The sequence below is a fragment of the Seriola dumerili genome, unplaced genomic scaffold, assembly GCF_002260705.1.
Source record: "Seriola dumerili isolate Sdu_G_001 unplaced genomic scaffold, Sdu_1.0 BDQW01001690.1, whole genome shotgun sequence".
NCBI lineage: Eukaryota > Metazoa > Chordata > Actinopteri > Carangiformes > Carangidae > Seriola > Seriola dumerili.
The window spans coordinates 575,017-586,783 of record NW_019175945.1 but is presented as its reverse complement, the minus strand read 5'-3'; the positions used below and the strand labels follow the sequence as shown (position 1 = coordinate 586,783).

Below are 11,767 nucleotides of genomic sequence, written 5' to 3'. Positions count from 1 at the left end.
GTTTTGTCAACAAAGAGGACTGAAGGTGTTGACCTGCACCCCTGACTGACTGAAGGTATGCAGCAGACAGTCAGCCTTCATTCCAAATATACCATTCCCCTATGTATCAGATAACATGATGGGATTTGTACATCTAAGCTTAAGGAAATGTTTTTATATAATATATAATGTCTGAAATGGTGCCAGTGTGTAAAACTGTGCATCAAAAGTTGTTGTTTTATGTGTCTTTTTGTGTCTTTTTAACTCAATAGTGAATAGTTGTTTTTTTTTTTTGCATCTCCTAAGAGTTTTGTATGTTTAATTAATTGCATTATTTTAAAGGTAGTAACTCAAACAGCAGGTTATTGCTGTGCACCCGTGGTAATGAAATTGAATTCCAGTGAACCTATTGAACAATAGGGCAATAAGAAGCACATCTGAAACTTGACCTGAACTCCTCCTCTGAAACATCACTAAAGAGAATAGTAGCAGGCGTTACCATGCTCTGTTATGTCATAGCAACATCTCAGCACTGAATACAATTTTTATCAGTCTACCCTGTTCGTGTCTGTTCTTTTTACATGATTTTACTCATTCTTCAGTGTAAATGTTCCTAAGATGTTGCTGCAAAAAAGCATGTGACATGTGAATAGCAGTTTTTCAATCTTATAATGTTGTTTCCCATGACTTGTGATTGTGCATTGTTTAATCTGCAAACCTACAGTTAAGAGCAGTGGAACATTATCAGTTTCCTTTTTTAAGCTGTCTGAGTTTCTATATTTTACATCTACCCCAGGAAGCAGAAAGTCTAAGTGAATAAATAATGACAGAAATGTTTTTTTTCTTTCTCCAATAGATCATAAAAGTGTCTAAACTGTCTGTCAGTGTGAGGAAGCATTCAGATGCTTTATATGAGTAAGAGTAACAACACCACAATGTTACACTGCATTACAATTAAAACTCCTTTATTCCATTATCATTATTATTTTGGCAGTTAAAAGAAAAAACAATATGTTTAGTTGTTTTGTCAATAATTGTATAAGTCACCCTTTAAAAGGGTCTATGAGTTGCAAATCGTGACTGTATTGATGGTGAATATATCATTTGTTAATGCTTTATAGAACAGCAATAAGACATTACTTAGAACCATTTCTGGGCTTCTAGGTTGTGAAAAAAAAGTCTTGTACGCTTTTAATAAGCATCAACTCTGCAGTTCTAAATGTTAATACTGTATTTAATAATATGTACAGGAAACAGTCTGGCACATCTGTGAAACCTCCCAGCAACATCACACATCTCTTAAAAGTACAAAAGTACATAAGAAAAGACACAAGACATGGATAATGAAAATACAACTCAAGTGCACGGACCATATGCACAGATTCTTCATGTAAACACAAAGACTCTGTGCAAATGGAGAGTATGTGCAAAGTCTGCAGTGGTTGCCAGTAGTGGTTTGTGTGTGTGTGTGTGTGTGTGTGTGTGTGTGTGTGGTCAAAGGGCAGTCTGTGGTGGTGGAGGGAGGGGCAGTGGGTGAGTGTCATTTATGAGCCTTACAGCCTGTGGGTAAAAACTGCTCTCCAGTCTTGTTGTCCTTGTTGTTGCCCTCCTGTAGCGTCTTCCTGGCAGTAGCAGTGTGAATAGGTCATGTTGTGGGTGGCTACTGATGACCCTGTCTGGTGGATGCTCTCCAGCGTTGGTAAGGCTGTTCCAGTGATTGACCGGGCTGCTCTCATCACCTGCCGAAGAGCCTTGTGGTCCTGTGCTGTGCAACTGCCAAACCAGACTGAGATGGAGCTTGTTTTAGCTCATTGTTTTGGTTTTCTGCAACTTTTTGTTTCACTCTTGCTAACATTGTTTCAGCTGCAGCAGGCGACTGTGAAGTCAGAAGGCCAACTGTAGGCTCTGTACCCAGAACCAAGCAGACCACAAGCAACGTTAGTGATTAGCTGGTGGACCATTTAACAGGTAATAAGTGACCATTTTATTTTTAGGAGGTGGTAGAGACCAAAAACAGATATAAAAGGAGGGTGAATATTGATGTGACATTCTCCAGGTGGCCTGAAACATTGCTCCAAATTTATGGAAAATTTGCACCAGATGTGTTAGCTAACAACTTCCCTATATCGACTTTAATGTTGAGTCAATAGCTGTTTCTGCTCTTCCCAAGTGGCCAAAAAATGGCTAAGACAATTAGCTTGTTAGCAATAATGCCTTGAAGGAATTTCTTCAAATTTGGCACGAACATTCACTTGGACTGAACGATGAACTGATTTGGTGATCAAAGGTCAAAGGTTAATGTCAGTGTGACTTCACAAAACACTTTTTAGCCATTACTCAAGACTTCACACAGCAATTATGATAAAAATTTCACACAAATGGTTCATACTTTCTATGACTCTGGATAAACAGGGATGTAATCTGAAACTCGTCTGAGTGGAGGAAGCATACAACTGGGAGGCGGTAAGTCTAGTTTCCACTGTAAGCAGCTCCTCCATTCTATTGTGTTACATTTTGGGACAGCAGTGTCCATGAACGCCACATAAGAAAATATGAGTATGCATTAAAGCTTTTAAAAGTATGCTGTTACTTTATCTTGTAACTTTCCCCATGTAAATGTGCTACAGACTAATGCACACAATACTAGGGTGTACACTAAACAGGATACGGGGCATGTAAGGACAGGTGTGACTGCAGTTTCCCCCTTTTCATAAAATAGCTCTGACCTGGTTTGAAAAGCCTGATGGACCGTGAGAATCTGCAGCTCATGTTTGCTCAAAATTGAAGCTTTCAGTGAGGTTGTGATGTGCAAGATTAAAAATCACATTTTAATGAAGTCCATCTATCCTTGAACAAATAAGATTTTGACCCATCTCAGGTGTTGCAATGGTGTATGCCACACCTTGCTACATCACACTGAGTGACCCTGACTGCACAGCAGCAGGCTCCATCTTGCCTTGGTGTGTTGGAGTGAAGATCATTCCTCTCCCTCAGTGTGCAGAGTGCTCCTCTCGCCGCAGCCACCCATGTATTTTCTGGACTTCCCAGCTTTATTGCAGCAGGCAGTAGGAAAACTGTCTCATGGGAGCCAGTGAAAGGAACTCATGAAAACTTAATGCAATGTGTCCTCATGAATTTTTAAGGGCTCTCTCTTCCTATTGTGCCACTAATGTGCAGGATAGAAATGTAAACAGGAGTGCTGATGTACAGGGCTGAGTGCAAATCTACCAGCAAGGCAGAGCATCATCAGCTGTCAGCACCATGAGCAACAACACACACTGACATCTGAGGACACACACACTTTCAGCTGTAGTGGCAGCTCTTGTCTGAATCATAAGGGAGCCACTGTCACTGGACGGCTGAGTAGGTAGGCAACGGTTTGATTAAGGACTGACTGGATCTGGATCTCAGCAGGATTTCCTGTGTGTGCACGTGTTTGCATGTGTCTGCACATGTGTGTGTGTGTGTGTGTGTGTAACAAGCGTTGTGGGAACACATATCATTATTGCGGCATGAAAATGTACCAGCTTCAATAGCAGGTTAGCTTAAACACAAAGCACCAGATATGAAAAACACCAAATTCAACCATGAATTTCATGTTTTGTCGAGTACAGGAAGAACAAACGTGATCCGCCCACTGAAAGACAAACTGTCTAGCTACTCCTGTGACTATCTCTGAATCACTGAGTGTAACTACATTTGCACAATTCAGTACATTTGCAAAATTGAAAGGATTTCTACTTTGAAACTTACAGTTAAATTATGGTCACACCAATGACTGGGAAAGAAGATTGGGAAAATTTAAGAGGGAACAAGACAGAGGAAAATGGCTTCATTATGAAAATCAAGCAAATATATGAGCTGAACCTTGTTCATAGAAAGATTTTTTTCATTCTGGATGACAATAAAATGATTTGAAAAACAAAATGTAATAAATTTAGAAATTTAAAAAGAACACTGACTTTGCCCTCATGAAAAACATCGTCAGTTGCCACTGATTGCATGGATGTGTTTAGCTGTGGTTACAACCATGTAGGTCAGGGAACAATTCTGTCCATGACACATGCCTCTGAAGGGCAAAAATCAATAGTAATCCTAAAAAAAAGCTGAAATGTTTTAATGGACGAGGGAGAGGGAAGAGGTCGTGACTCAGAGAGATCATGTTGCTATTTTGAAAACCATCATTTCCTTGTCAGGAACAAAGAACTGGACCTGCCCCTCCTATCGGAGGCGGCCACAGGAGTTGAAACGCACCACAACGGGCTGAGACTCTTCTACCAAACAACCTCAGCTCAGCCTGGAGGCTTTACAGCTGTGCTACATTCCTGAGAGCTCAGGCAAATCTGCTGGGCTCAGTCAAAACAGCAGGCAGGCCTGGACTCCCTTGTTTTCCACTACAAAACTTCCCCTCAGAAAACGTGTAAATGAAAGCACATGAAGTCTGCTGCTCTTGCTGCGTAAACAGGAAGTGCAGTCTTTACAAAGAAATGACATGTAAAACCCTTCCCTTCCCGTTGAGCGGTGTCTCAGATAAGGGAAGGTTGTTTGTGTTGATTGTGAGCTGTGAGCACATTTTCTGAATTTTAACCCGACAGTCAACAGTTCAGCTCTTGTTGAAACACAAAGCTGCCGCACTGTTCTGTCAAACAGAGAGGAAGCTGATAAAAAACTGGACCTTGTCCTCTGGTACAATAGGTGACTAAACTACAGGCATGTTACACAGATGTACAGCCCATAATGACCTTTTGCATGGTTTCTTTTTCATGTACTTTCATATACCCCTCATGTCTTCCTTTGAATCTACTCTTTGATTCAACACTGTCTCCGTTTCTCCACTGAGTCACATCATTTAACCTCTTCCTGTGAAACACTTCTCATCTCATTTACCACTACTAGTATCTAGCAGATAGCTTTTCAGAAAACTCAGATCCTTTTGGTTTCATCTGCCTCTGACACTGATGCAGCCAACCCAAACTAAGGAGGGCTGTGGTGCTTGAATCAGTACCAAAAATACATTTCAAAAATGCTTTTGAGAGACCATATTCCCAGGACTGAACAATCCACACTAAACTGAAAGCATTTTGTACCAAAGATATTATCCCTTGGAGAGCTGTTGACAGTGTGTTCTGTGGATTCATAATTGGGACACCTTTTCTGGACAGACATTTCACACTTGAGCCTTTCCACTTTTTAATAACAGCGCTAACTAAATTCTGTTCACCTCCATTGTATTGAGCGGTGGTGGAAAAAGTTCTCTTATGTGGAAGTAGCACAAAGAAGCATCTCTGAGGTATCTCTGAATTGTTCTTAGTACTTGGGTAAACATACTTAGTAAACCTCAGTAAAGGCCTCAGAGAAAGAACATTTAAAAGTTCAGCACATTAAACCAAAACGACCTCTTCTTATACAACAGTGAAAACATGTTTTTGTTTGTTTTCTGGACAAACTGGCCCTTTAAAAAGAGGCCCTGTCAGTATCTGATTTGTTATGCATGCTTTGGTTTGTCTTAATCAATCAATCAACCAGTCAATCAATATACTACACATGTTGCCGATGAGAGGCAAAGGCAACATTTAATTCCACATTTGGGATGTATGAATATATGTTTGTGGTGTTTGTGTTTCAATGGATGTGAATGCAGCTTCAGATGTGAAAAAAAAAAAAAAAGTGAATTTGTGAAATGAACCCTACTGAATATACAAATACAACCTCTGGTACCAGTAGTATTAATCCAAAACTATAATAAATATATAATATAACACAAACACACACACACACACACACACACACATATATATATATATATATATATATAAATAATGTTGTTAGATGAGCCAAGTGTTCTGCATAGGAACTTCAACACATACTGTGAAACTGTTCTTTAAATATGCTAAATACTGAACAACCATCAGTTCCTCCATCTGTGACACCCAACAGTCACTGAGTGCAAACAACCACAGCTTGTTATTCTGGTAACTTGCAGCCTGCTCACAGTTTTGTTACTGAAAACAGCCTTTCGGCAACACCGACCTATTCCACACGTTTCTCGGCTGACACAGTATGAACAAACTGAAATCTGCTTTGACAATGTTTTTATTGACTTTTTCTTCCTCTCTAATATTCAAGTACATGGATTTGCAGATCCAGGAAACACAATCAGTAGCAAATACTTTCAAAATATCATCATGTTCCCATTTGATTCACACACGATTCCTCTTTACACCTGAATCCCCCCCCCCCCCCCCGTGCTAAGACACATGGACCTCTTGTAAACATGATACAAATCAATTTTTTTTCTTTTTTGATTACAAAAAGTAATCTGGTAGAAAAATATCTTTTCTTTTATAGGTATTTCTCTTTTTAGGAATATTTACATTGAGTACCTCACAGTATAATCTGATTTAAAAAGTACATCTTGTAAAATAAACACAAAAAGGTCTCAGAGGGGTAAAAGGCCTTTGGTTTTCATGAAAAATACGAAAACAACGACAAAAGAATCACAGAAAGTCCATTCACTGTCCTGTGTACAACAACAGTGATGACTGGATTGGTGATAGTTGGGCGTCTTGTAGCCAAGACTGTGGGACACCAAATTTCCACAGGATTGAAAGGGTTCATTCTTCAAAAAGTTCAGAACAAAAAAAAACAAAAAAAAAAAAAAAAAAAAAAACTGCGGCTACAATCAAGCGTCACTCCTGGGGGCAGCAGAACCACACAACCTCCGCTGGGCAAAGTATCCAAGAACAATGAGCAACATCTCTGAGGTGCTGCTGAGGGCCACGATGAAAGGTGCCTGGGATGCGAAGTCGGCCTCCGCTCGGCGGAAAGACAGCTGCATGACGGCGAGGGCCAGCAGGCTGTTCTGAACGCCCACCTCGATACTGACCGTCTTCCTTTGTGGTGGGGCCAGGCCGGACACCTTGGCCATGACAGCCCCGACCACCAGCCCCAGCAAAGGCACTGTCACCCCCACTGCCACAATCTGGGGCCTGACATTGGCCAAGATGGATGCACCCATTTGGTAAGCCATGAAGATGCCCCCTACAATGAGCACAAAGCTGAAGGGTCGTATGAGTGCTAGCAGGACACGCGTGAGGGCGGGCAGGCGCAGCTTCACCAGCATGCCCAGCGAGATGGGGATGGCGATGAACAGGAGGGTGCCAAGGATCTTCACAAACGGCACATGCAGGGCAGCGTGCACGCCCAGCAACCGGCCGTACAGAGCTGATGACAATGGCATGGCTGCTGCCGCCACCACTGTGGAGACCAGGGTCATGGAAATAGCCAGGGTGACGTCTCCGCCAAGCAGCAGGCTGTACAGGTAGCCGCCCCCGCCACCTGGGGCAGAACAGGTGATGACCAGGCCCAGGGAGAGAGCTTTGGGCAGTGATGCCAGCTGTGACACACAGTAAGCGTACAATGGCATCAACAGGAACTGGCCCACCACTCCCAAGAGCAGTGGCACCGGGCTCTTGAGCAGACCCCGCAGCACCTCCACCTCCACCTTGCAACCAAAGGCACACTTGTTGACGAAGATGAGGGGCAGCAAGGCAAACAGCACAGGGTTCTCAGAGAAATGGGAGAGGCCACCCGACTGGATGAGCCGGGTGGCCGGGTCATCATTACCGGGCGCCACTCTGATGGAGTAGTCCGTCCTCTCCTCGATCAGAACCGGCACCGAGTCCTGGTCCAGGTCCAGTAGCTGGATTTGCAGCTGAGCCGTGCCTGGGAACCCGGAGCGGATGCTGATAATGTAGCTCTTGGCTAGACCTGTGTGGCCGCTATCCGTAACATTAAGGATTGAGAGGACCTCTGGGTCCATCGAGCGGACTGTCACCGTCTGCTTCCAGCTCTGGCGGCCCTTCCTGCTGGCCGCGGCGCTCCGATACTGGCTGGAGATTACAATCACGCCGTTGGTGTTTTCAGGAAACTCAAATTCCTGCGATGACCCGTCCCCGATTCTGATATACTTGCTACTGCTGCTGTCGGCCGTCAGGTTGGTCTGGTTGCTGCTGTCGACAGTGAGGTTTCCGGTGGCCCACACCCGGTCCGCTCCGCCGGTGATAAGGAAGAGACAACAGAGTGTAAATAGCGTCCTCATGTTATTGACTGACAGGGGGTGGAGGGACGCCGCAGAGACACGCTTCTCCCCCGCCAGCGGCCTCCCCAGACGGTTACACCGCCGCCCTGTTACACCACAACAGTAAACTTCTCATTCTAGTCTCCGATATAAAACGACAGCGTCGGCAGCCGGTTCCACATCTTGTCTGGTTCTCATTTTCTCGCTGCCTTTATACCGGAACCTGAACATCACCCCGCCCTGTCCGAGCCCAGCTCTACAGCAGCAGCCCCCGGCACACAGGAAACACACACACTCACACAGGTCTCTCACGGCTTCTCCTTTGTCTGCTCGACGGTACGATGTCCGTTTCGACAAACCGAAGCCTCGCCTCGTCTTCCGTTTTTTTTGTCTCCCCGGTTAATGGGAACAGTGAGCATCGTAGCTCAGCTGCGGTTTGCTTGCGGCTCAGAGCTATTTCAGTTAAGCTAGCTTCAGTAAAAGACTGACTTCCGGTCATGAAATACCAAAATAATAGCCCTTTTTATTATCGAGAAACATTGGTGGGACTTGAGGTTGGCTTAACAACTGGATACAGTCGACAACTGACTTGACCTATAATAATATAAACTAAGGAGGGGTCCTGTAGAGGGGCAATCATCAAAATGTATCTATAAGAGCTTGTTTTATTTTGAACTGTGCGCGCATTGTATGTGACATTTTCCCAGAAGGATTATCATATTATCCATGTTAGAAACAGAAAGAAGTGAGACCGTCCAAATAGAAAAGAATACGATAAATGTTATTTTAAGTGATAACCAGTTTCTAATGTCTGAACAAAACCTTTTAGATGCAGGGCATGATAAAAAAAAAACATGTGTTCTAGTGTTTCATCTGACTCATTACAAACGGTACAAGGGCCTACTACAAATTTAAATCTCTTTTTAAGAAAATCTGGCACTGGGCATATCTTGTGAATGATTTTAAAATGAGTCTCCTTCACCTTTGGGAAGATAGGCCAATTGATATATTTAAAAGATACTTTATCCATAGTATGAGTTAGTAATCCTCAATTGTAGTCATGAAAAACATTGATTTTAAAACAGTACTGATTAATTTGTTACTACATTTTTTTATCAATTAAATTACAATGGTTAATCACAAAATTTCGCAGTAGGGGGGCATGGATGTACCCTGTGTGGCTTTTTGTAAAATTCAAACTACAGTACATTGTTGTTTCATATTTGTCATAATAATATAAGCAATTTATATTACTTTTTTATTGAGGGAAAAGAACAGAAATAAACTGGTAGTATTTAATCACACTCTCATATGGTACAGTATGTCATGGCTGGAACTCTCTATCAGCAGGTTTGTGCTAGTTTATCATCAGATGGCATGATAAGGGCCTTCGCTGGGGCTCTGCTTGATTGATTAATTTCTGTTTAATTCAACTTCATTATGTGAGAGCAACAGATACAAACACAGTAACTCAGAAAAGAAAGAAAACACTATTAAATCACAAAATTACATCATGATCCCAAAGCCCTATCATGAGGAGGAATTCTGCGTCAAAATCTGCTTTTTGCAGTTTTTAGATTTTATGTTGGATATTCCTAATTCATGTGTTTAATCAAACTGCCTCACTGTAAACCTTAGGCCAGGAAGTATGCTAACATAGAAACCCCGTACACAGAGGAGCAGGGGTGAGTAAGGGCTCAGGAATTCAGTTTTTCCATGAAACTTGACACACTTGACGTTAATGTTTTCTTACCAAACCTTGTTTCTCCAAATTGTTATGTACACACACACTCACCACTATTTATAACAAATTGTATGCGTTTCTTTTTTAAATAAAACTTCTACTACTTCCTGTCTGTCTCCCTGTCTCTGAATAACTCTGGCTACCTTGACGGAGCGCTTCATTAATCCAGCTGGAGCGGCCCAAAGCGTCAACTCTCCTTAGCCAATAAGCAGGGGCGGTCACATGGGAGAGGGAACACCGTGATTAGTATCCACATGGGGGCGTGGGGCGCAGCCAGGGATTATCCATCATACATAGACAGGGGGGGGGCATGTATTTAATTTTCTGAGCAAAGGAAAATGGTGGAATGGCTCGAGACTGAAAACGTGATGATGATGTGATAAACAAACCACAGCTTGTTAAAGTTATGCACACTGGGGATGTGGTGTTCATGTTGATTCTCATCTCTCACTTTCACTGTCACATAGTATTTCTCATTGTCTTTTGCAAACATGTAAATTACATTGCTCCTCTCTATTGCTCACTTAATCCAGGTATTCACAGTCAGTTTCTGTTTCCTGACCATTGGTCACTGTAGTATCATCACATTCACACTCCCTGAGCAGTGTCAATTTACAGACCTGCAGCCAAGTACACTATTGTTCGCTTGTCATACACAAACAGCAGGCACAACGAGGAAACCTGACACTGCCATAGCGCCCATCTCCGTCATTAAAGGGAAATTCCAGTGCAGACTTCCCTTTTTATAGTAACAGGCTCATGCTGGGAGTCATTCACATATTTAAAAACCATTTTCAGATCACAACCACTTCCCCAGCGGAGGGGTCAGTGAGTTCACTGGGTCAGTATTTTCCAGTGAGAGCAACCACCCAGGCTTGTCTGGATATTAACTAGCACTGCTCACTGTGTTAAAGTCAGTCCTGGGACAGCTTATTCATCATCTATTGTGTTTTCATGAGTTGTGCGTCCTCCTTCTGTCACCATGGCTAAGTCAAGGCTTCTAGAAAAAGAAAAGGCGGGGGAGTCCTCAGTGGAAACACTCAGTGCACGCCAAGACAACCTGCTGGGGTGATTGCTCTGGCCTCTTCTTTGACATTTCGTGGCGTGACAGCCAGTTGTTGTGAGGCTGTCAGGCATGCACATTTTATGCTCGGCACTTGTGCTGCTGCCCTCCCTGGGCTCTCTAATTATTTAGCAATGGAATGATCATTTACCTCATGACTTATTTCACAAACAGCGAGGGAGAGAGACAGCAGGAGGGAGCGGCAGAGAAAGAGTGAAGAGGAAATCAAAACAGCTCCTCAGTTACATTCCATCGCTTTCCCCAGTGATGGCTTCAGTGAGAAATTACAGGAATATTTGCTGTATGTGCTGCAGTTTTGCTGTGTACCCAGGGAACACGGCAGCCTGTATTTACCTCTGTGTGTGAACTCACTGCATCTGTGTGAATATTCATGAACCATCTCAGAGCAGTGGTTATGATCTGCCTTGTGTTGTGTTGCAAATGAGATCATAAGCAGCCATGACGATTAATCTAAAAGTATTGTCCTCAAATGCCAATTTACTGTAGCACCAGTTTACACACAAGTGTTACCCTCGGTGAGACAGCCCGGTATCAGCTGGTCACTAACAGGGCCGTAGCCAGGATTTTATAAACACTGCAGACAGGAAGCCCACCTGCCTGAAGGTGTTCAGACAGAACACAAAACTCATGTTAGAGCTGATATATAATAAGGCAATGCAAAGACAGGAAGGATGTGGATATAGATACAGTTTCACTCTGGGAGGCACAAACTGAAGCAAAGCATCTGTACCAAATGAAAATGTTCCAAGTTGAGCAAATAGTTTGCACTTTTCCTGAGTCCACTTCATAAACATAGATAGATAGGAGGGATAATGAGTCGGGGGGAAAATAACAGAAAGAACCTGGTGAGTTATTAAATCAGTCACATGTAAATGTTGCT

At 42.9% G+C, this 11,767-nt stretch overlaps 1 protein-coding gene across 1 annotated transcript; it reads right to left on the bottom strand.

The window, feature by feature from the left end:
* Positions 1-6,054: 6,054 nt before the first annotated feature.
* Positions 6,055-8,470, bottom strand: slc10a3 (solute carrier family 10 member 3). The gene has a single exon (XM_022768523.1). It carries the CDS (start codon positions 8,078-8,080, stop codon positions 6,662-6,664), a length of 1,419 nt encoding a protein of 472 aa, XP_022624244.1. The 5' UTR covers positions 8,081-8,470; the 3' UTR covers positions 6,055-6,661.
* Between the last annotated feature and the right edge of the window lie 3,297 nt (positions 8,471-11,767).

Bases quoted from the DNA above. Each gene is read 5' to 3' on its own strand.
- slc10a3 (XM_022768523.1), bottom strand. From the start codon at position 8,080: ATGAGGACGCTATTTACACTCTGTTGTCTCTTCCTTATCACCGGCGGA.